The 25,924-nt window shown below is 34.5% G+C and overlaps 1 protein-coding gene across 1 annotated transcript; it reads left to right on the top strand.

Moving 5' to 3' along the window:
• Positions 1-18,508: 18,508 nt before the first annotated feature.
• Positions 18,509-20,282, top strand: LOC114195315 (flavanone 3-dioxygenase 3-like). Its single transcript, XM_028085735.1, has 4 exons — positions 18,509-18,802; positions 18,957-19,180; positions 19,548-19,878; positions 19,973-20,282. Exons 1-4 carry the CDS (start codon positions 18,572-18,574, stop codon positions 20,219-20,221), a joined length of 1,035 nt encoding a protein of 344 aa, XP_027941536.1. The 5' UTR covers positions 18,509-18,571; the 3' UTR covers positions 20,222-20,282.
• The last annotated feature ends 5,642 nt before the right edge of the window (positions 20,283-25,924 follow it).

The raw sequence follows: 25,924 nt of genomic DNA, 5'->3' as shown, positions 1-25,924 counted from the left end.
TCGAGGCATATAATAAGACAATATGCCTCGGTTTTGAATTAACCGAGGCAGTATGGCTTCGTAGGGTTAAAAAAACCCCAAATCCTTTCGCAGCCGCGCAAACCATCTCGATTTTCTTCTTCTCTGAGCATCCCCACACAGCATCCAAATCTTTTCTTCTTCTTCCACTGCACCCCAGCCTTCGTTCCGGCTTCACCATCGCTGCACCGCCGCTGCACCGTGGAGGAGGTGGTTCTGTGGCCGCTGCTGCATCTTCTTCATTTTTGAGCAACTCCACTACGCCGCTGCTGCGTCGTTCCACCAACGTCGCTGCTGCGCTGTTCTGCCAGCGCCACTGCTGCGCCGTTTCGCCAACGCCGCTGTTGTGTCGTTCCACTTGCACCGCTGCGCTGCCACTTCACTGTCAACGAGATTGTTCTGGCGCCGCTCCTTCTTCGTCTTCTCCAAGCAACCATCACGAAGGTTCTATTGCACGCAGCCCTTCATTCCACCTGCATCGCCGCTGCACTACTATTGCACCGTCGAAGAGGTTGTTCTGACACCATCGACAATATTTTTTTTTATTTCTGATACACAATTTGGCCTCAGTTGGAGGAAACTGAGGCAGTAACTACTTTTTCCGCATTAGGTTAATAATCGAGGCATAAACGAGAGTCTTTTTACCTCGGCAGTATATGCCTCGGGTGCGAACCCGAAGCCAAAAATTCAAAATAACTGTTGTTATTTGCCTTCCCTGCACTAGTGAATCTTAAACAAAATTTTATACTTTCAAGATCTTTCATCTCAAATTCTTTCTTTAAGCAATCAATTGCCTTTGTGAACTCATTAGGAGTTCCAACGATGTTTATGTTATATGCATAAACAATAATTATGAGAAATTCATTTTTCAATATTTTCATATAAATAAAAGGATATGTTTTTAACAAGTACTTACAAGGAAAATTATATGCCTTGATTGCTTTAATCCATACAAGGGACTTGTTCAATTTCATTGAATAATCCACTTTAGAATTTGCATTGTTGGATAAATTAAATCCTTCAAGGATTTTCATATAATTATCATTCTTTATAATATTGTTTTGCGCAAAAATCCATTTGTACTTAATGAGTTTTTACAACTTTAGGTGTGCGGACTACAGGTCCAAAAACCTTTGTTTAACAAGCAAATCTAATTTTGCTTTTATTTCATCTTTCCATTTGGCCAATCATTTCTTTGTTGACAATCTTGATCCTCATTGTCACTCATAACATTGATCGTTATATTATATGCTAAAGCATTGTCAACATTGACTTCATTTTGGTTTCATATTATCTTATTCATGACATAATTTATTGAGATCTCATCATTTTCAACAATTTCAGGTACTTGGGGTTTTCTGGAACTTAGGGTTTTCTGGAACAAAGGTTCTTCTGAAACCAAATTATTAATTATGTCAAATGAATCTTGTGATTTACACCTCCTCGATTAGGTTATCTTGTCTTTTTAGCTCCTTTTCTCATTCGAGGATTTTTATCCTTGGAATCAATATGCTTACCACACTTCAATCGTGTTATGAATTAATGCCTACTCATGGTCCTGCCTCTACGAACCTCCCCGCTCGTAGTCCTACTCTACGAACCTGCACACCCGTAGTCCAACACACGTTATCCATCACCTACGTACCTCTTTGCACGTAACATCTCTCAAGTGTGAGCACAGAACATACGAACCTACCTTGCTTGTATCCCCACACGAGAGTAACTGGATATGAACCTACCTGTTCATACCATCACGTGTTAACCACCATCCATGAACCTACCCACTCATGGCACAACATCTCCCGATCCATGTCGGCATCAATGCGTAAAAGCAACGCTCACAAACTACACTAAATTTGCTTGGGCTGGAAGCCTTAGCTCAAGCGACCAAGCCTCTCTCGCTTAAGCTAAGCTTTCTCGCTTGAGCGAGCGTGCTATAGTGGCTCACTGCGAAGTCTCGCTTAAGTGAGCCTCTTCTCACTTGGGTGAGATCGCCTTACGCCTAAAACCAAATCTCTCGCCTAAGCGGCGAGTTAAGCATAACCACAAGACCTTGCACGATTTCTCGCTTAAGCGAGAACCTCTCGCCTGGGCAAGATGATCTTTCGCCCAAAATAGGGCTCTCCGCCTGAGCGAGGTGCCCAAACAGAACCACACAATACTCATGAGTTCTCGCTTAGGCGAGATACGCTCGTCTGAGCAAGATGCTCGAGTACAACCAGGCTCGAGTTTCTGCTATTTTCGCCTAGGCGAGCCTTACTCGCTTGGGCGAGAATAGCAGACATTCTCCCTGTTTACACGCACAGAAACCAGAATTCTAAGCCAAACCCCAATCAAAACATTACCAAACAATTCTAAGACAATAATAATTCTTATGGACATGCTTTAAACACCATTGAACCATCACAACTTGAGATTGAACAACAACAGTCATATAATGCAAATGCCCGCATCATATTCATACCCAAATATACAAGAGGCTTATTAAACATTGTCAATACAACAATCCTCACATTATATCACACAAGCATGAAATACCATATCAATTAAGCATAGAATTATGGAAATATGACTCTAAAAAATGCGTATAACAACATACACAAAAATAGCTCCCCTTACCTGAAATTCCTTGCTCCAATTGATCCTCTAACCTTAGCTTTGTGCTATCCAAGAACCCTCCTTTGCTCTCCATAAAAAATTTCAGCTTTTTTCTCAACCCAAACTCACTTTTCTCTTCTAAATTTCGTCCTCCTCCCAGCACTTTATGTTTTTCAGTCTCTAAAACCCTTCTAATGCAAAAAATGGCTTTTAAATGTCTATAATTAGACTTCATGGTCCATTATGAGTTGTTTTTCCCAGACTCCCTTGGCTGTCCATTGTCTCTAGGGTTTCCCAACCCTTTCACATTCATGCCACAGTTATATTAGCTAAAGTTAAAGAAGTTAATTTCATGCTTAGCAAAGTTTGAACCCACAACCACTTAATCACAAAGTCACAAAGTCAATTGGACAACCAATTCATATTTCATGACAATTCCTAAAATTTTAGGATTACATTATCACTGCTCATATTCAATCATAACCTTAAAATAATGCACAAAATAAAATATCATACAATTGGCATACATAGAACTTGAACCCAAGTCCTCTCACACAATCAAGTACTCTCAACCATTTGAGCTAATACTTTTTCACGTCACAACAATTAACATTAATTGCCATACAGGCTTCTAGTACCTGCATTTATTAAATAATTATTTATTTAATTATTTAAATTTCTCGGGTCTTACAAATATAATGTCTTTTACCAAAACGCGGGAAATAAAACTGTTCATTAAATTACCAATACTCAAAATCCATAAATTTTAACAACCATTAAAAACTCAATGTCTAGTAAAATACTGTTTACAAAATCATAAAAGAAAATCCATGTGATAATAAAAATCTATAAAAGCTTTTCCCAACTAGCCTCTCTCCGATTCTATGCCTCACCAGAACCACCTGGAATATCATCTACTCCCATGTAACGCATTACACGATCATCGCCAAACACTATATATATATATATATATATATATATATATATATATATATATATATATATATATATATATATATATATATATATATATAATTCAAATATATGCACACACATATCAAAGGAACTCTATCATTTGATTCTATGCTACATGGCCACCACCATGTTATCCATGTTCTACGTCTTTATATGAATACCTCAAGATACTTCTTTCTACCACACCTACAAGCCACAACTTGTAGAACACATGCGGGAAACATGCTATGGACCACACTACATAACGCTAGGTGGAGTTCTCAATACGAACCATAGTTCATACTCTCGACACTAGATTAACACATTATTGGCTACAACTTGTGATTGCTCAATCGAGTGAAGGCCCTCCGTAGGAGCGATAACAGTCACACTCACAATGGCAACACTCACCAATCTGATCCACAACTCAAGGAATGCTTGTGTACATTCGCCATCCTAAGTCACAACTCAAGGGATGCCATTTCGAGCTATAACTCAAGGAATGCCACGTGTTTATCCTCTATCCCGAGCCCTAACTCAAGGGATACTGTTCCAAGTCACAACTCAAAGAACACTCTAGCAAGTCGATCTTTAAGGTATCATTGAAAGCCGTGTAGACCACGCACATTCAAAGCATACAAAAGTCTTGCTTGTGCATTATTGCCTAGCGTTGATCCAAAGCCGCCAAGCGAAAGCCAGTTCCAGACCGCTTAGCGAAACTTCTCTACCGCCAAGTGCCTTGCGCCTCTGATGCCTCTGTCGTTACAAGTATCGCTTGGCGGAACCACCTTCGCTGCCAAGTGCCATGTGTACCAGTAGCTCTCTGGATTTGGAGCTATCGTTTGGCGGCTCCACTCCCACCGCCAAACGGCACATTAGTAAACGAGTTTTACTAGTTTTTTTTCGCATTGCAGAACCAAGTACCACTCCCTATAATTCTAGCAGGCTCCCTTGGATTCACCCAATTATGAACTCCTACCACTATACTAATCCACTTGATCACAAGTTTATCCAACACCAATGCACTCTTATCATTTCCCTTTGGGATCACATCCCCTTCAACCTCAATTGCAAGTTAAGCCTAACATAAGGACTCCATTCTAGCAACCTTATATCTCATATCTCACTCTGAATTCCACTCTTAATTACTAAATGACTAGAATTCACATTTCCAACCAACTCTCTTGCATCTCCAATGTCAATCACCAACCCTTAGTTTGTACCCTAAGTCCACTTGATCAATTTACAAAGAATCTCCAAATTTTACGTTCCATTCTATGATAAATCTTATTCGTGGTTCTGTCTTAGTTCATATAGTCCACCCAATTCTCATATCCAATTATTCCAATTACCAAACCATAGTAGAACTATTTTCTGCCATTGATTCATGTATATACAACCACAACAGCTCCTTGTATACTAGTTCTCCCAACCTCCTTCCTAGATAATTTTTGACCCAATAGGATCTCGCTCCCACAACAATGCCTCTCAGCCATGTAGTGTTATTTTAACTATGCTGGCGCCTAACGGTAATTTTTGTGCTGCTAGGCAGTGCATATGATTTTGGGTAAAACCTAGATTTTTTCTACACCTGGGAAGCCCCAAAGCCCAATGCACTGTACTCTGATCAATTCTAAGACTCGGCCAGAATCATACCTCCAAATAGTGAGTTATATCAAATCAAATGCAACAATAAGATTCTCAAGCTAGTTCGGTATCCATCATTCATAATTTCAAATCCCCAATTTTTCACACCCTAAATTACATTCATGTCCATTTTTACTCAATCACCTTGATTTACTTTGCATCACAACAATTATCAATATCCAACCTCCCATTATCATATAAGGATCCCTTTTTCCTTGATAAAAACAACCAAAATCTCAAAAACATCAAAATCGAGCCAAAATTTCTCGCGTCGCCTGGCGGGTGCTCATGACCGCCAGACGGATCATACAAAAACCCAAAAAACTGGGTGAATAGGCATGCGTCGCCTGGCGACCAGTTCATGCCGCTAGGCGGTTCCTCTTTAGAATCCAGAATACACTAGAATTAGCATGAGTTGCCTGGCGGTTTTGAAGGCAACCCAAAAGGTATAACTCAAGGGTTACATATTTAATATAAATAATGTAAATATTATTAATAGTAATCAAGTTGAGTAACGCTCAATAACTAAATAGACAATCCATAAATTTCATAATCATATTTAATGCATATATTTTCTTCTTTCTCTATTTATACATAATCATATTTTGTCAAAATAAAAAATATATGCTAATTATCGACTCTTTCCATTACAACTTTTAATTTCATAAATAAACCATGTGTTTATCTTAGATAATTGTATCATATTTCTCAATATAAATAAATAAGTTTATGAAAAAATAAGTAGAAAATATCATATTGGGGATAGTTTTTAACAAATAAAATTATTAATAATGATTATCCCATATGAGAAAATATGCACTAATGCATAAGGATTATTAGTGTCAAATTTGTGTGGCATGTGCATGCGATTCTAATATCATGAACACTAATTTGTTTATGTCAGTCTTTGAGACCGAATATAAGTAGCGTTGGCTTAATTGATGTTAATTAATCACTAATTTTTAAATTGATTTTTTTGATTAAAATAGTTCAACATGAACCAAACCAATGTTAATGTATCTATATTTCAAAATTTTTTAATTTTGTGTCGGCCAAGTAAATTGAAAAATAATTCTTAGATAATACCTCCATATTCAATAAATATAAAAAAAATGGAAAAAAATTATAATGTATGAAAGAGATTAATGACTACGAGGGAGATTATTGTAAATGAAAACAATGAGTATGAAGGAAGGAATGAGGTGAGGAACTTTCAAGTGGGTCACTAGCTAATTGGGCCCATACTGATTTAATTAATAAAAATAAAATGGAGGTTTTTATGGGCTCTTAGCCTATTATACAATTTAAATATTCAACCCTTGGATCAAATTTGTTGTGAGAGAAAATAGTGTGAGGAGACAAAAGTTGTGAGTGCCTTTGGTGAGAAAATAAAATAATCCATCAAAGAAAGGGAAGAAGAAGAAAAAGGCAATTTGTTTATCCTCTGCAAGTTCGTGCAGAGAAACTACCTTGGAGAAAAGGTTTTATTCTTTATCTCATATATTGAGGTTCCTTGTAGTACTCTTTGTGGTTTGTTATCCACCTTGTTGGTGAAGAAAATAATGCTCTATTGATCCTTGGAATCTCCAACAAAACTTACTGTGTACCCATTAATTATTATTAGTGGAAGGTTTTGCTAGACTTCTCCCCCTCAAGTGTGAGTCCCTTCACATTGGCCCTTCCCTCTCGAGCTAACTATCGAGTACCCCTTTTTTGTATCACCGTTCTTCTTAATGAGACATGCTTACCTGACCCACTGCCAGGAAGACTTTCGATACAAGACCTCGTCTAAGCTGGTCACCACACGAACCTTGTTCTAATACCACTATTGGGTCTTTCGAGAGAGATTGACTAGGGAGATACAACATCAATGAGGTATGAGCCCAACCCACACATAAAGGATTGACACGACTCTTAACTCAAAACCTTAAGGTGATGAATTTATGGGTCTTCATCCTTATATGATGCTCAACTTTCTCATTTTTACTCAATGTGAGATTTAGACTCACACTTGGATTCCCAACAAGAACATGGATGAAAAAGAATAGGAGAAAATTGTGGAAGAAAAAGAAGAGAAGAAAATATGGATGAATGTGTGATTGAAAATGATGAGTGTGGATGAAAGAGATAAATATGAGTAAAGGTGATTAATGTGGATGAAAGAGATAAGTGTGAGGAGATTTATGAATGTAAATGAAGAATATAAGTGTGATGAGATTTCTATAGAAAATGGGAGAAGAAAATTGTAAGTAAGGAGATTTGTCATCTTTAAATCTAAGTCATTATAGTAAAAGTAATTTATGGTTCATATTTGTTCTCACCAATGCATACAAATTCATAATGTATATCTTAACTGAATAAAGTGAAAAGATAAGATTAAACTCAAAAATACAAAAAACTATGATTACCTTTTTACTCTTTCAATCTGTCTCCCTTCTTGTCATTTCTTGGTTCAGCCTATACTTTCCTAACCTATACTATCTCACCTTTTCCTCTATGATGTATTTCTAAAAACAAATTAAATATTATCCTTTAAAAATGAATACAAATTGTTCACCAATATTTATATACTCTATATGTACTTTACTATATATGTTTTTCTATATATTTTCATTCAAATTTAATAAATTAATTATTTAATCTAAACTTATCATTCACTACAATTGCTAATATTTTTTTACCAACATTATCAATAAAATATTTTACTTTTTATTAAAAAGATATGATATTACACTTTTTATGTATGTGAAAGATTGAAAGGATAATCATATCATTTTGCACACATATATAGATATCATTGACAATTGAGAATCAAGTGATAAGATATAAACAGTAAATAAATACAACTTTGATTATGAAAACTTTAAATTAGCATTCAAGGATATACACTAAAGTAAAAAATATTGAATAACTTTGTATTTATGAGAAAAAGAGTTGACAAGTATAAAGAAAATATAAAGAAAAAAAATTAATCAATATTTAATAAATTATTTCATATAAACAAAATATATTATATAATACTACTACATTCAATATTTTTAACTAAAGTATTATTGTCAACATAATTAACACAATAACTATTACGTTGAACATATCCATCAAGTATATATAATATTACAACTTGCTTTTCAAGTATTTTATTAATTTATTATTTATACAAAAACAAATAACACATTGTTGTTATTATAAATATGATATCAAATAAATTTTTTTACAATATACCATATATTTTTATACACTTCAAATTTTATTTCGTCTAAATCTAACAATGAATGATTTTTAAATCCACAAAGGTTCATATATTACTTCATACCATACGGTAATGTCGTACAATACTTTAATGCCTTTGTAAGGCTCTCTTATTTCAGTCCCAATCTTTAAGGGTTGCTCTAAAATCTCATGGGCCTAAGGGTTGGTCCATAGTGAGCTAAATGACCCAAACCTGCTCTAACCCATTCAATCTATCTCATTTCAGAAAAAAAAGAACCCTCTACTCCTCTCTTGAGCAGTTGCGAACTCTACTAGGGTTTTGCTTCCTCTCTTACGTTGAGCTAGAAGGACTCCATTGACTCACGTAAGTTAACCTCCCAACTGTTTTCCCCTATTCTAGCTTTGTTGTCTTGGTTTCAATTGAAGTTTCCCTTATTGATCTAGTTTCCCCTCTATTCCACTAATCCCCAGTTCGCTGAGCTAACCTCGAAGCTGTTGTGCTCGCTAGTTTTGGTTTAGGAGTCTTGTGCTAGCTTATTTACAGGTAAGGGAAGCTAAATCCTTCTGTATATTCTGTGAGATCTACTTGTTGTATGTTTATTTCATGTGGGATGGACTGTGTGTGAATATGAGTTGTTGGAATGCTTGTTTGAACCGTTTGGGTGCGTTGGTGTGATTGTTGCACGAGAGAACAATGGTGAGCACTAGTTTTCTTGCCCAAGCGAGCATGTCTCTCCTAGGCGAGATTAATAGAGGCTCGCCCAGGCCATTTCACGCAAGTTGTCGCGTAGGCGACTTACCCTGGTTTTGAGCAAGCGAGTGTCTCGCTCAAGCGAGGGAAGCCTCGCCTAAGCGAGAAGGAGCTAAAGGCCACTATTCTTGATGTCGAGCTCTCGCCTGAGCGAGAGTCCCTCTTGCTTAAGCCAGGCCTTTCTGCCTGAGCGAGAAGCTGGGCGAGAATGCGACCTGTTTGATATTTTCTCTGTTCTTGGATGCTTGACATGTATTTGATTTAGATTATTATATAATTGTATGAGGTGAATGGATATGCATGAGTGAGAAGGTGTATGAGTTGTGAATGATGAACTTGGAAAATCCTTGGCATGTAATGAACATGAAATGGTTGGTTATGAAAGTGGCATGGTATTGATATGGGATAAAATTCTATATTCATGGATGAAGGATGATGAGTTGGTATGGGTTTGACCTGGAATATGAAAGAGGTTTGGTTATAAAGGTTGACATGATATATATATATATATATATATATATATATATATATATATATATATATGCATGATAAATATTACTTGGTTGTTTGAATATGATTGGTCTGTGGTCAGTACGTAATCCCATGAGCCTCTAGGTGAGACCTCATGGCAGTGCTTTAATGGTCGGGACGTAATTCCATGACTCTTGTTAGTGGGAGTTCATGGTGGTGCCCCATCTATATAATTTGGTAAGGATTCAAGGTAAGGTTGCATCTTGACGCTCTAAGGAGTCAGTTAGTCTCACATAGAGCAAATTGACTCTTATGGTGAAAGTAGCAGGAGGCCTGAAACTCATTAAGGGCTAACTTTATGGGGGGATTGAAACATTGTAACACTTAGCTCGGGGGTGAGCAGAAGAATCCACCACAAGTGAAAGCATCCGCTGAATTCGACTAAATTATACATATTCGGATGAGTCAAGTCGAGTCTTAGTGTATTGATTGGAAGGTCATAACATGCTTGGATGATGTATGTATATTTGACTATGAAAGTATATCTGATTGCATGATAAAACTACTTTTGGCTCTAGCTTACCCTTCTGTTTGTTTGTTGTGTGTTCTATATATGCGGTTCTTCTCTTTTTGCAATGATCATCAACCTGTTGATGTGAGCAAATGCGAGAACTACCCGTGGTCATTAGGGTGATGGAGGTTCCGCTGCTTAGTCGACTGGACTTGGGCCCTGCTCTTCATGTCTTTTTCTAGGGCTATGGCCCATGTATTTTTATTGATTAGTGCTGCATTTCTGGTTACAATAGACCTTGTACCTTGTCTTGTATTGGCCTCGTGGTGTGTTTCAGGATTTCCTTTTTTTAACTCTTGGATATCTTTAAGGAGTGAGTCTTTACTCTGTATCTTTGCTCGTATTATTATATTATGTGACATGTCATTTAAGTAAGTTTATTTATTAAATGGAACGTTACATTCATGGTATCAGAGCAGTCAATCCTTAGAGTCTGTGGACTTGGATGTCTGCTTTGTTTTTTCTGTGTCTGATAGATGTCGTACCCTACCAAATTAAAACACTTAAAATGCAGTATGTGACATTTGAACCAAGTCATCTCCCAACGACCAATATTTTTGTCCAAAGCTTCAAATTTCCAGATTCAAACACAACACAATAACACAATGGGGGTTGGTAGACAGATTCAGAATGCTAATCAATAGATTAAATTAAATGCGACAGTGATTAAAACCGTATTGACATCCTTGATTCAAACACAATTTCACTTATCATAGGCCACCAAATTAACACCTCGAACTTCTCTCAATCCACTAGATAATAATCCACTAAGCAAAAATTATAATCCAGCTTCATTATGCAATTAAGCAATGCACACATCCTTAAATTCGTGACAGCCAAGCTACATACATTAAGCATGAACATAACTTAACCCAAACACATGCAATTACTCTGTAAATTAAGCACAAACAGATTCATCACATGCATTCCCGAATTTAGAACAAAGAGACATGGCAGATTTCACAAAACAAGCACAACCTCAAAGCTTCATTGCATTTTTCATCAAGGAGTCAATACACGAATTTAGCTAGACATGGAAAATGGAGCACACAAACTCTTCAAATTTGGAATCACAAAAACAGAACCAAAAACCCTAACTTCAAACTCTCCAAACGTAATTTCAACATCAAAAGACGAATTTAAGAGCTTCAATTGAATGGAAAACGATGCAATGGTATAAAAATAGAAAACCCCATCAATGGATGTTGTTCCAAATAAATAAAAACGAAATCAAAACGTAAAACCCTGAATGGGTGCTGTCAAATGTGCATAAAAACGGTAAAAACTAGGCAAAAACGTGAGAAATCGCAATAAGCACTTCCATGGAAGCTTGGAACACGAAAATGGTGGTTGGAGAAGTGTAGAAGATGAAGTGTGCGGCTAGTGCAGGGAAAAGAGACCTAATTCTCGTGGTCCCATCACCCCTTGCCATTGTAATTACAAAAATGCCATTTTGCCACTCAAAATTACAAAAATGCCACTCCTAGGCCTCTAATGTTAGCCCATTTACTCAGATGACGTGGAAATGACGTGGAAATGATGTGGCAATGATGTGGCAAGTCTCTTAAACTAAATATTAATGTCCAAGCTCCAAAATTGCTTCACCCAAATACCTAAAAATAATTAAAAACGAAAATTAGGCCAAATAATGCAAAATTAACCCAAATTCAGAATAATGGCCCAATAAAACCCAACAGATGAAAACACACTAAAGATGAACAATTAAGCACTGAACAACTGTCAAATGGATACACAAGGCTAGTGGAATGAAGGAAAATAATGACTTATCAGTATCATTCTGAATGCCTTCAGTTAAACTCATGTCTTATCAAGCCTAACCTATGGTTTTCCTGTGTGCCAGTGTACTATGGCACCTCCTCGTAGGACTTCACAATCCTCTCAGGGTGATGTACTAGATATCGTCAGGGCAATAGAAGCAATGGTAGCTGCTATGACACAACAGAGTATGGCAATGATGCAGCAACATGAAGCATCAATACAACGACAAGCAGCGTCGCTTGAGCAACAACAGTTGGTGATGCAGCAGATGGAGGCTGCTGAGGATGCTTATGTAACACCCCATTTAATTAATAAATATAATTAAAAGAAGCATCACACCAATTAATAAAAGAAAAGCGGCCCCGAAGTTTAAACCCTACTCCTTACAAGTATCCAAGGAAGTTCAAACATAAAAGGCACACCACGATGCCAAACAGGTACAAAGGTAAACGACAGTAGTTGATGATACACCCAAAAGCTAAAACAAAACATAGGTCGTGGCCGTAAAGGAAAGCCCAAATAAAAGAACTCCAGTTCGAGTAGACTATGCAGCGGAATCATCTCTCCTCTGTTGACCACGAGTACCTCTCGCATCTGCTCCCATCAATAAATTGATGATCATCGCAAAGGTAGAAGAACAACATACAAATATATCAAACAAATAAAAGGGTAAGCTAGAGCCATAAAGATTTCATCAATGCAATCAGATATACTTTCGCAGTCCAATATACACACATTACATAAGCATGTTATGACCTTTCAAATCAATACACTATGACTCGACTCGACTCATCCGGATACATATAATCTGGTCGGATTCAGCGGATGCTTGCACTTGTGGTGGATACCTCTGCTCACCCCCGAGCTATGTGTTATAAGTGTTACAATGAATCAATTCATTCACGCACAAGGTTAACCCTTAATGAGTTTCAGGCCTCTTGCTACTTTCACCACAGGAGTCAGTCCGCTCTAAGTGAGACTAACTGACTCCTTAGAACGTTAGGATGCAACCTTACCTTGAATCCTTACCATACCATATAGATAGGGCACCACCATGGACACCCACTAACAGGGCCATGGAATTAAGTCTCGACCACTGAAGCGCGACCCTGAAAGTCTCACCTAGAGACCCCAAGGAATTACGCACTGACATGGACCAATCATAATCAAACCAGTAATATTTAACACGCACAGGTATATATATATATATATATATATATATATATATATATATATATATATCATTTCAACCTTCACAATCCATTCTCACTTGTATTTCATATTAGATCCATTCCGCTCATTCTTCATAAATCACAAATGTAGGAATGTATTTCCTACCAGGACCATGCCACATTCATTGATCCACCTTCACTCATGTCTCATGTCAAACCCATACCAAACCCATCATTTTAATTCCATAAATCACCTCATACAAACATCATGCTCACCTCATATTAAAACTCATGAATCATAACTCCATCTTATTCATACAAGGTCACTCAATTCATACAGTTCATACCCAAGGTAAAGCATAACAAGCCAAACATACAATTAAGGCCCAACAACGTGAAAGGTACAGTTATATAGAGAAGTCTCGTGCCAGTCTCGCTCAAGCCACAGAGTCTCGCTTAGGCGAGACTGTCATCAAGGAACCATGCGAGACTCACGGGTTCTCGCTTAAGCGAGTCGCTGCTCGCATGAGCGAGAGTACCCCTCGCTCAAAAGCGAGGTTCCTCGCCTGAGCTACTCCTATAGCATTATGCCTCAAACCTTTTACTCGTCCTCGCTTAGGCGAGCCTCTCTCGCCTGAGCGAGACTGTGTCTCGCTCAAACAAAAGCTCTCCGCCTGAGCGAGAGCTCGAGTGCGAGTTTGAACCAGTTCCTGCAAGTCTCGCCTAGGCGAGGCTGGGTCGCTTGGGCGAGAACTTCGGGTCTCGCCACTGTTCATCCTGCAACAGCCACACAATCACATCCCAACAACAACACATGTTCATCCAATGTTTTACACTAGTACCACAACCATATATTCATGAGAAACAGCGATAAATGTGTAAGAATCAATTTTCAAACAAGGGTCTCTAACTTCCCTTACCTAGAAAGTGTTTAGCAGGAGACCTCGACACCACAAGAGTGAACACAACAGCTCCGGAACAGTTTAGGGAACTGGAAAAACAGTGGAACAAAACATAAGAGGAGCTCCCTACAGAACCCTAACTGGGAAAAATACGAAAACATAACTAGGGAGGGATGGTACGAGACGAAGGGTAACTTACGTTGAGTAGGAAAGAGCTCGAACGAACTTGACTACGGTGAGGAAACAACCCTAGCAGAGGGGTTGACGGCTGCAGCTTAAGGTTCTCTGAAAGTGAGTAGAAAGTGTGAGTTAGGGCAGACTAGGGTCTAGTTTTCCTCTTTGGGCCAGCCCTTAGGCCCATTAGATTAAAGGCAGCCCTTAAACATTAGGGCAGAAAAATTGGGCCTTACAACTTACATGCAGTATGTGGAGGCCCTTCGCCAGCTGAAGGAGAACAGAACAACATATGGAGCTGTACCAAACTATGAGGGGCAAATTGCAAACATCAATATAAGAAATCACAAAAAAAAAGAGAAAATATGGTTCCTTTTAACCAACTTCAACTGAAAAAATTTAACACCTTTTTAACATTGATCAAATAGTCATCTTCTTTGTTGACCTCGATTCTTATAACATCTCTAACATATAACTACTTCTCTTTGCAAATGGTTTTCCACCCACAAGTTAGATAGTATTGATTTGGACTCCTTTCACACCATATAACTTGGCATGACGAAGATCTCGATCCCCCATCAGACATAACATATTTCTTTCATCTTTTCTCCAACAAAGCTCTAACAACAAAAGTTGTCCCGAGTTATTGAAAAAAAAGAGGATAAAAACATATTAACTAAATAACTGCACACCAGATAACCAGCAACAATCGAACACAACACAATCATTAAAATATATAACCAAAACTAAATAATAAAAGGCTATACCAAGAATGATGTTCTGACATCATGAGTAGTTAAAGTTTTCATCACAACATGTGGAAAATCAATGGAGTTTTCACCACCCAAATTAACAACATTGATCTTATCCTCAGCCTCAATACTCGACTTTGGAGTATAACTCATTTACAAACCTGTTGAGCTAAACATCTTAAATACAAATCTATTATCACCCAGGTAATTTAAACTAAAGGTAACCCTATGAATCAAATCATAATAACTAATAAGAACTCCAATACCAGACTGCCATCTTCATTTTACCCAATTCAACCTCAAATTTCATGGACAGAGGATCATACAATTCCACTGTTTTACCAAATACAACGTGCTCCTTTTAGAAGATTTGGAACGTATTATCCAGTATGATCAACCCCTGTCAACAAATATCAACAAAACATTATACAATATGTTTATCGAACAACAAAAATAATAAAAAAAACGTTTCAAAACTTCACCTGAGATGGAGAAAAGTAAACTATGAAGGATGAAAAGAATCTCGAACAAAAAATAGGGTCAACCGCCAACTCAATATCTCCTAGATTGGGATAATCAAGTTCAACCTAATCTACATGAAATAACCTCATCTCAAAGTAGCGATCCCTAAAGAACAAGGTTGAGACGTAATACACATCGTAATCCAAATCATAGAAATTTAAATTTTTATCACAAGCCCTAAACTTACTGTCATAAAGAAGGGAGTCCTCAAACTTAATATTCAACATATTACCTTTGGGATCTCAAAAATAGTTGGGTTCAATCATCAAATAATTGGTCCATTCCCGATAAAATCGTTCTAAAAACGTAATAAATTCCTTAAAAAAAATTAAAGAAATGAACATAAACTACAAGCATTATAATCACTGCAAAAAAAAGATTAATATATAACTATATAAACATGCAAAAAAAAAGAGTATACAAAATGTTAACTGTAACAAATTACGATTAAAATGAACATTCAAGTAACAATGAACTCTATCACTACTAAAATTAAGAAAAATCATATCAAAATTAAACAAATGATGAATACACAAAAAAACTGAACAAATTCACAAACCAACGAAAACAAAATGAACATGGACTTACCTCATTAAGCTCAAGGAATGACATAAAGCTCTGAAAGAAATTTAAATTTTTAAAATTGGGACCCTTACTGTGAGACATCTTCTTCCTCAAAAGCTCAAAAAACAATTTCAACACAATACTACCCAACAATAAAATAAATTATGAAATGAAATTTGCAATCAAATAAGGCCTTTTGCTTTTTACCTAATATTAATGGTTTTGGATTCTTCCACCAAAAGAGACTTTTATTGATAACAAGCATATGTTATGATTCATTTCATGGACATGCATTATTTTTTAAATTTAGTTTTCCATCAAACAATGTTTAATATCACAGTCTTGCTTAATTCACTTTTACTGACATATGTGAAAAAAATATTGTTATTGTTAAATATTTTACATATTTAAACTTAAGTTTAAAACATCAAATCAACAAAATAAATTTAATTTTAGAATTTTTATTTTACTTATTATGATTAAAAATATTATTGAATAATTTATTTACAAAGATATATTTTCATCCAACATATTTCTGATAGATTTGTATTTATTAATTAAAATTATATGTTTATAAATTAAAAAAATTTGAAAAATAATTAAGATTTGAAAAAGCTTCAACTTAAATTCCAACAGATATAAACTAGAGATGTCAAAATGAGTTTCAATCCGTGAGCCAACCCGGCTCACCACGGGTTCAAGCCGGGTTGGGTTGAGAAAAATTCAACTTTTTCAAAAGTGGGTTGGACTCAACCCGGCTCACTTAACCCACGGGTTAAACGGGTTCGAGCCGGGTTGAAGGTGGGTTGGCCCACTTAACCCACTAACATTTTTTTTACAATTTTTTTACAATTTTTTTTAATTTTCTTTTAATTTTTTTAATAATTGTTTACTATTCCTATTATATTTGTTCACAATTTCATATTTTTAAACGCTAAAATATTGCTTAATTATATTTGAATAGTTTAAATGTTTAATTAATTTGATAGTCAAGTTATATATATGTTGATACTTTAATCTTTAACTATAATCTTTATAGTAAATTACTCAAGTAACTGTCTTATAAACAATTTTTTCTAAATTAGCATGAAAAAAATATATAGTTTTTTATTTATATTTTGTTGAATAGCATGACAGAAAATTTGTAATATTAGCCATGCTTCCTTAGACTAATGAATATTTTCTTGAAAATAATTCTTCATATATTGGTGGTGGGCATGATCAAAATATTGGTTCTTGATTTTACTATGATTGTCATTTCATGGATTACTTAAAAATTTATTTAAATATTTGAATACTAAAAAAAATAAATAAATAATTTTTTTAGGTGGGTTGGTGAGCCAACCCACTTAACCCACCAACCCGTGGTGGGTTGAGCCGGGTTACAGAATTTCTGGCTCACCAGAAAGTGAGCCGGGTTGGGTTCACTCATTTTTAACCCGACTCGTGGTGAGCCAACCCGTATGAACCGGGTTGGCCCACTTTGACATGTCTAATATAAACAATAATATATTTTATTACAAATTAAAAATAATATAAACAATAAAAAAAAAAAAAATCGATCCGTGCGCACGCACGGTCTCATACTAATTTACTAATAAAAGAATAAATAATAAAGTGTGGAGAATAAAACCATCTTGGAGAAATTGCTAATGATATTAATGTTAAGCAACGTGTACACTTCATCATGATCATCTTCTGAACTTAAAAGTTGATTTCTTTATTTCTTAACAAACTTCTGATTTTCTTCTAAGCATGTCAAATTTACTAATAAAACAATAAATAATAAACTGAGAAGAATAAAATCATCTTAGAGAAAATGCTAATCATTATTAATGTTAACCGACGTGTACAATTCATCAGCTCCTAAACTTAAAAATTTGATTACTTTATTTCTTAACAAACTTTTGATTTAAACTGCTCTTGGGCTATTTGATTCATTGTATAAACGTATGAGCTCACTGAACGCACGTGAAGGATTTTTATTTTATTCCAATTACTTAACATTAGTTTGTCGTGTCTATCTAACATCATTTGAATACATCTCAGTTACATGAGAAATACTATTTTGTTATACGATAGAAAATATTATCAAATGCCCAACATGGGTCCATGACACGTCACACATTATATATTTCTCTGCGTAAAACTTGCGAATATACGTCTTAGGATACATGAGAAATACGCGTTATACAGTATGAAAACATTATTAAAAGCCTTCTTGCGCTAGTTGTATCACGACACATTAGAATATTTTATGTTTCTATAACTATAAGGTTGTTAAAACATGTGATAATACAACTAGGATAAGAAAACACTTTGAAATGGTAAGTGGTCATAATAATGAATTAAAAGCCTGGATGCACCACTTGGACCCCTTATATATATGAACTAGAAAATGGTGCATATGAAGGAAAATCGAGAGGTATATGATTAGTTAAGTGTTATAGAAAATCTTTCAATCTTTTACTCACTACATCATTTCCATGGCGGAAATAACATCAACTATAACCCAATTACACCCTTCTCAACCTAAATTGAATGTTGTCCCAGTTGAGAACATTACTTCTTCTCAGCACAATGCAGATATTTTTTCTGCTTCAGATGATGACATACCCACGGTTGATTACTCTTTGCTTTTTTCTGATAACCCTGTTCAACGATTTCTTGCCCTAGAAAACCTTCGCCAAGCATGTCAGGAATATGGCTTCTTCTATGTAAAATCTTTCACCATTCCTTGTATACTTAATATATATATTCTATGCATGAATCCTTTTCTCTTTCAAAGTTATTACACCTAAAATATTTCATATATATATATAACATGTTTTATGATATATATGATTATATTGCTTCGTATGCATGATGCAGTTGGTAAACCACACCATCCCAGATGAAGTTTTAGACTCTACTCTAAAGGGGTTTTCTGATTTCTTTGATCCAAAAACCATAGATGAGAGAAGGGTCTTCCGAAAAAGTGGTTCATCTGATAAAATTCGATGGGACCTAAACTCATCTGCTGGAGAAAATAGGGAATATCTCAAAGTTATCGCACATCCCAAGTTCCATGCTCCTTCCAATCCATCAGGAATTAGGTATAAATATAAGATAATACTCACAAAAAAAAAGGCATATTTCCTGTGAAATTTTGTTTGAAATTTTTTTCATAGAAAAACTTGGAAATTCTTGTATGAATAATAGTTCGCAAAAATTTATTATTAATTTTTTTTAAAAATATTTTACACAAAACGTTTTTTAATAAAAAATTTTGTAAAAAATACTTGTAAATTTTATAATATTATAAAAAATAATTATTTACGAAAGAATTATTTATTAATTAAAATTTGAAAGAAAAATAGAAAAAAAATATTTTCTTATAAAATTTAATCTTACGAGATATTAAAATTATAGTAGTTACTGTTTTATATTTGATAATTTTTTTTGGGACTTTTCTCTTATCAGAAAAATTTTAGAAGAATATCACAAAGAAATGAGGAATATAGTGGCAGGGTTGGCAAGATCAGTGTCCACAACCTTAGGGTTTGAAGAAGACTACATAGAGAAGGAGTTGAACCTGAAGTCAGGGTTTGATGTAATGGCCATGAATCTTTATCCACCAAATTCTAGGTCAAAGGGTGTAATTGGTATCCCTGAACACACTGACCCTGGCTTTGTGGTAACCCTAGTGCAAGATGTAGATGGTGGACTCCAAATTCTATCACATCAAGGAAAATGGATCAATGTTTATATACCCCATCATGCCATACTCATCCAACTTGGTGATCATCTTGAGGTACTTTAACTAAATTTAGTTCAAGTCATTTTTACCTGTGAGTTACTAATTTTGTAAGAAGTTCTTGTGTTAACTTTTTTGAACCTTGACTTAGGTCTTAACCAATGGAAAGTATAAGAGTCACATCCATCGAGTTATTGTGAACAAAAATAAAGTGCCAAGGATATCTGTGGTCACCCTTCATGGACCTGAGTTGGAGAAATTCATCAGCCCGGGCGTAGAGTTTGTTGATGAAGAACATCCACAAAAATACCTTGGGATGACTTATAAAGAATCATTGGAAGCAAATGGTGGTGATGAGATAGATGTGCAGTCCTCACTTGACAAAATTAGATTTATGTGAAGCTTGAATGAATATGGAAAACGATAAATGAACACTTGTTCTCACCTACAATGAAAAAAAAGAGATTACAAAATATTTAAATATAATAAATCATATAATAGACTAAGAAGGGATATAAATTAAACATTATATAAATTATATGATATACGAAGGTGTTGGTATATCATTACTCAATCAATAAGTTTTTCAGTTATATGTTTCTAACAAGTTATCATTTATGTATTATTATTTATTTGTATCATTATTGTATGAATAAAATATGTTATTCAATTAATAAACTAAAATTTTCTTTTTGCTAATTTCAGATGCTATTCATATCTTACTTTGATAGATTTTAAAAAATTTAATTATCGATAAATTTATCAATGGAATTTCAAAAAGTTTAATTATAAATTAATTTTATCAATTAAAATTAAAGTAGAAATGTTGGTGTCCATTTTACCAACAAATTTTATTCACAAAAATTTGCATTGACTAGTAAAAGTTCTACATTACCGATGAATTTTACTGAGGATTCATTATCAATAAATTTTGCTGAAAAATTCATTAACAACGGATATCTTCATTTGTAGTTAAAATCCTAACATTTCTCGGTAAATTCTATTTTACCAATGAATTTTTTTCGTCAGTAAATCCTGTTTTACCAACATATTTTTTTAGTCTGTAAAATTTCATCAATAATATGATATTTTCTTGTAGTGACCACTCTTGGCTGATCCACTACTAGTATTATTTCAGATTATGGTCATTCTTTGCTAAAATCCCTAACCTTGTGTTTGAATGAAGTATTTCAGCAATGCTGAGAAATTGAAATGCATTGTATTTGAATTTCTTGCAATTAAATTTCCTTCATTTTCTAAATAACTTGTTTGGATAAAGAAATTAAAATACCTTACATTTTAATTTCTTGTTTGGATAAAACAATTGAATTCTTGTGAGATAAAATTTTATTTTAACAAAATTTGTTTTAGGCTTAATTATGTTTTGAGTTCATGATAAATTTGGAAATGGGTCTGCTCGGCCAGTCTGTGTCATTGGGCCGGCCGACCTGGCTAAGTCGTCGGCTGGTCGGTACCACCCGGGTCTTCAAGTCGATGGAGTCCATCTAGGTCATCGGGTAGGTCAATCCCGTTTAGGTCGTCGAGTTGATTTAGGTCATTGGGTCGGTCAAGTTTGTCAGTTGGGCAGGCTGATAGGGGCCATATGGGTCGTCGAGCTCATCCGACCCGTTTGAATACTCGAGCACGTTTGGGTCATCGGGCCCACCTCACACATCTGAGTCATCGGGCCCACTTGGCCTGTGTGAGTCATCGTGCCCTCCCGACCTATTTAGGTTGTCGGGCCCACGCGAGTTGTTTGGGTCGTCAGATCAGGCCGACCTATTTGGGTTGTCGGGGCCACTCGAGCTGTTTGGGTCGTCAGACCAGGTCGACCTATTTGGGGGTTCTGGCTCGCTCAACCCGTTTGTGTCATCGGGCTAGCCTGGTTCGTCTGGGGCACTAGGCCCACCCGGCCCGTCTAGCTCGTCAAGCCCACCTATGGACTAGGCCAAATTGACAACTCTAATAGAGAGTCTACAGTGTGAGGTTGAGTAAAAGAAATTTCAAATTCCACCTATTTTAAGGGTATTTGAATTTTTACTAATTTGACAAATTGAAATACTTCAAAAAAAATACTTGCATTTGAAATACTTTTTAATTTCTCTATCAAAACAAAACATTTTATTACAAAGAAATTTAAATTCTTCAAAAAAATAAATTGCTTCATTAAAATACTCTATCCAAACATACCATAAGAATTTTTCAAATCTCATAGCTACTCTTCATTAACCTTGTCAAGTCACTAGTGCATTTTTGACTTTCTAAATCAACCATTATGCCTTAGTTTTAGTGGATTTACTGACATATATATATATATATATATATATATATATATATATATATATATATATATATAATAAAATGATATTAAATATAAAATCAAAATAAAAAAATTAAAAACATTCATGTAGTTAAACTGATATTAAACTTAATCGTTTTATATTGATATTAAATTGATATTCATGTAGTTAAATTTAAAAAATTAAAAATGATATTAAACTTAATTTTACGAAGTGTTGTTAAACTGTCGAAGACATTCATGTTTCAGAAACCTTTGATTCGAACAAATCCCTTTGCATTTTGCCTTCGTATCACTTCATCTTTGGTTGAACAAATCATTTCATATAGGAGACTCGCAGGCATCGAAGGTTGTCGGAGTTCGTACAACGACAAACTGTGAACATTAGGGTTTTGATTTTAGTAGGGAGACAATGTCGAGAAGTGTGGAAGAGAACTTGAAGAGGTTGCATCGACATCGAGTTCGGTTCCTAAATTAGGTTAATTATCTCGACCTTTGTTATTTCTAATGTTATTCCTAATGTATTAACTATTTGAAAGAGAACCAGGTTTGGGAAGGTTGCAAAGACATTATCGAGTTCACATTTAGTTTATCGAAACGATTATTTGGAGTGATTGATTGATCGATTGGTTGCTCTGCCAACTCGCCTTTTTTTCATCGGTTAGAGGTTAGAGTCTTTCGTTTTCAAGATAAAATTGTATTCACCATTTCTTTTTGCTAGTGAGATTTGATTTTCATTCATTTCTGCACAACATTATCATATTTCTTCAGTTTAGAAATTTGTTTATTTAGCCTTTCATTGTGTGCCGCGTCTGATTCAGAGCACTTTCAAGTTGCATTGTAGGCTATTATTAAAAGTATGTACATTATATTAAAATGTACATTATATTTTGTAGATTCTTCACTTGAAGATTCTTTTGTACAATTTTGATATAGTTTCCTTAGGAATTGATGTAGTGATGCTTTATTAGTGTCTGGATTATATTTATTGTCTCTCTCCATGAAGCTGTTAATTTTATGCTCCATGTAAGCTGTTGATTTTTCACTCAGATCCTAATGCTCCTAGTGCTTTTGCTTTATCCTATTTATGGTGAAGGAGAACTACCATAAGCTTTTTGTCGCCGCGTTACTGTCAAAGGTGGCATTTATGTAAGTTACAATGGATGACTACTACAAAAATTTTCTAGTTGTTGCAACTTCTCTAGAGGTTGCATTTAGTTTGAAAACTTGTTTAATAAACAGAAAATAAAAATATTGTTTAATAAATTGATTCTAGATGCCAAGTGCATATTGTTTGTTTCTCTTTATTTTGTGTTTGCCTTATTACATAAGTGCCATCATACCTTATGCATGGTAGAAGGAGACGTGGTTTGGCTATCATGTTGTAAAGGAATGTGGCATGTTTGATTTTTGTGGATCTTTCATTCTAAATGATAGGATTAAGTTTGTCGTAAAAGGGATGGATTCAAATTTTTCTACACAAGGATACTTGGTTATATTATTCCATCTAGTTAAACTACTATCTTTATGCTTTATTGTCATAATGATTTACTTGTTTAGGGTTGGGATGAAACTCCTATATCTTTGTTCTCTTGATGTTAATATTTGAATATTTTATAATATTTCATTGGCAAGCTAAATACCTTGTTAAGTATGTTTCTGCTTGCATGTTTTCAACACCTCATCTTGCAATGATTTTTAATGTATGTACAGATGTAATCTACTTGTCAAACACTGACTTTTCTTTTTTTTTCAGTGGAAAACACCAATCTTCTAACATTTTTGTATTTTACGAATTAGTGTGAATGCATACAAGACCTTTAAGTGACAACAAATGTTAGTGCTCCATTTTTTCTGGATCTTTCTTCCATTTACCAATTTTTATTGGCCAATTTTCACATAACAATATACATTGTTAAGATAAGATGTATCATTTATCCTAAAAGCATTCATTGAACAATAACTACGAAATATAAAGGATATGAATTTGGATTTACATATACACAAACACTCTTATTCAAGAACATTTTTTTTATAATTATTTTATCTTTTCTGTTTTCTTTAATTATTTTTTTGATGGCCATAGAGAGCAATTCATGGGATCATAATAAGCCTTACTACTTTGAAACAAGATTGTGACCATCAATACATAAGATCATAATTAAATAAGATGAAAGAAGGAAGATTTGATAGATCACTTTAGGACTAAAATGATTATAAAAAATTATTTTGTATTTATAAAGAAAATAAAAAATAATGTCAAATTAATGTAAAAGAATTAATAAAAGAGAAAAGGAAAGCATACCTTAAGGCACAATAAAATATAGTAAAAAGAGCATGTTTCTCATGTTTTGTAAAAAGGTAGTTGGAAGAATCGTGTATCGGTAATCAATGAAGGAACATAAAACCATCCAATTTCAAAAAACAAGTGTATTCATCTTACAAGACCAAGAAACAACCTTAGTGAGGATTTAGGGTAGAATATTCATACTGTTTACCAATGGAAGAATTTGGAAATTGAACCTAATTCAATTTGACACTGTAAAATACCTTAGTTTCACTCCAAATTCCTTAGTTTCATAGTCTCTTTATTCATTATTTATAGATATTCACTTTGTCTTTTATTTTATCAACCTGGTGGGATAAGCCTCGTCTATGGTTGTACTTTGTCTTTCTTATACTTTCTATGCAATTTTTCCACCCAAAAAAAGAAAAAAAACTTCAGATAACTCGAATTAGCTCCAAAAATTAGAAATTTTTTAGTTATTTGTGTTTATCAACCTTTAATATAAAGATAGAATGCATAAATGCAAGGGGGTATATAGGAAAATAATTAATAGTAGGATCGAATAATGAATTAATTCCATGAGACATGCATCTATATAAAGGATTTTGATTAACACTTTCTTATCACAACTTTCTCTGCTTTCTTTTTGGTGTAACAATTTTAGCTTTCTTTGTTACGAGATTGTTATTGTTTCTCTAATACACATTTGACCTTTTGGTGCATAGGGAGCAAAATGCTACTTTAATTCTAAGTTGTTTTTGTTTTCATTAACAACACAATACCCTTTATTTAACTTTGTATATTTATTTTAACAAGCTCTTGTTTTATGAATGATGTTGTGACGTTCTGTTGGTTTTTCCCACATATAGTGACTTTATTTATTGGTTTTCGATGCTTTCTTGTTTGACCTCTATGTCAAATATTTGCCAGAACAAAAATCTACAATAATTGCAAAAATGGAATATAGAAACTTCAATAAAAAAATAATTAAAGCATCTAGAGAGTGTGATAACCAAGGTATTATAATATGCTTTTATTTGCATGGTTTTGTGATCAGGAGTGGCTTATTACTGAACTTATAGATTCTCTAACAACTAGGCTTATTAAGCATTTTGGACGTATTTTTAAATTGAAAACACTCTTTTACTTTGGCAGTTGATGTAGTGTTTTTTTTTGTTTGCCATATTAATTAATTTATTTGGTAATTAATTTAGCATTCACTAGTAACCTATTTTCATATATATTTTTTCCCATTAGGTTCGATCTATATTGGATTCTCTAAGCAATGGTCGCGGACTAATATTTAAGGTAGATTTTCGCACAAATGTATTTGCATGCTATTACAATTTTATAATGTATTCTCACATAAATAAGATGGAACAAGTTTAACCTTTAGAACATCTTGTGTTTAGAACATCTTATAATGGTTTAACCTTTCATTTTTACACCGTAATTTCTCTCATTTTTCTTTTTTCCTCATGATATATTTATCCCATCTATCACATTCTGTTTCTACT

This window comes from Vigna unguiculata, chromosome 8, assembly GCF_004118075.2.
Source record: "Vigna unguiculata cultivar IT97K-499-35 chromosome 8, ASM411807v1, whole genome shotgun sequence".
Classification (NCBI taxonomy): Eukaryota; Viridiplantae; Streptophyta; class Magnoliopsida; order Fabales; family Fabaceae; genus Vigna; species Vigna unguiculata.
Note: the sequence above shows the minus strand (reverse complement) of the source record. Positions and strands in the feature narration are given on the sequence as shown.

Bases quoted from the DNA above. Each gene is read 5' to 3' on its own strand.
- LOC114195315 (XM_028085735.1), top strand. From the start codon at position 18,572: ATGGCGGAAATAACATCAACTATAACCCAATTACACCCTTCTCAACCT. The intron at 18,803-18,956 runs GTAAAATCTTTC...TGCATGATGCAG, and splicing joins AGGAATATGGCTTCTTCTAT to TTGGTAAACCACACCATCCC. The intron at 19,181-19,547 runs GTATAAATATAA...TTCTCTTATCAG, and splicing joins TCCAATCCATCAGGAATTAG to AAAAATTTTAGAAGAATATC.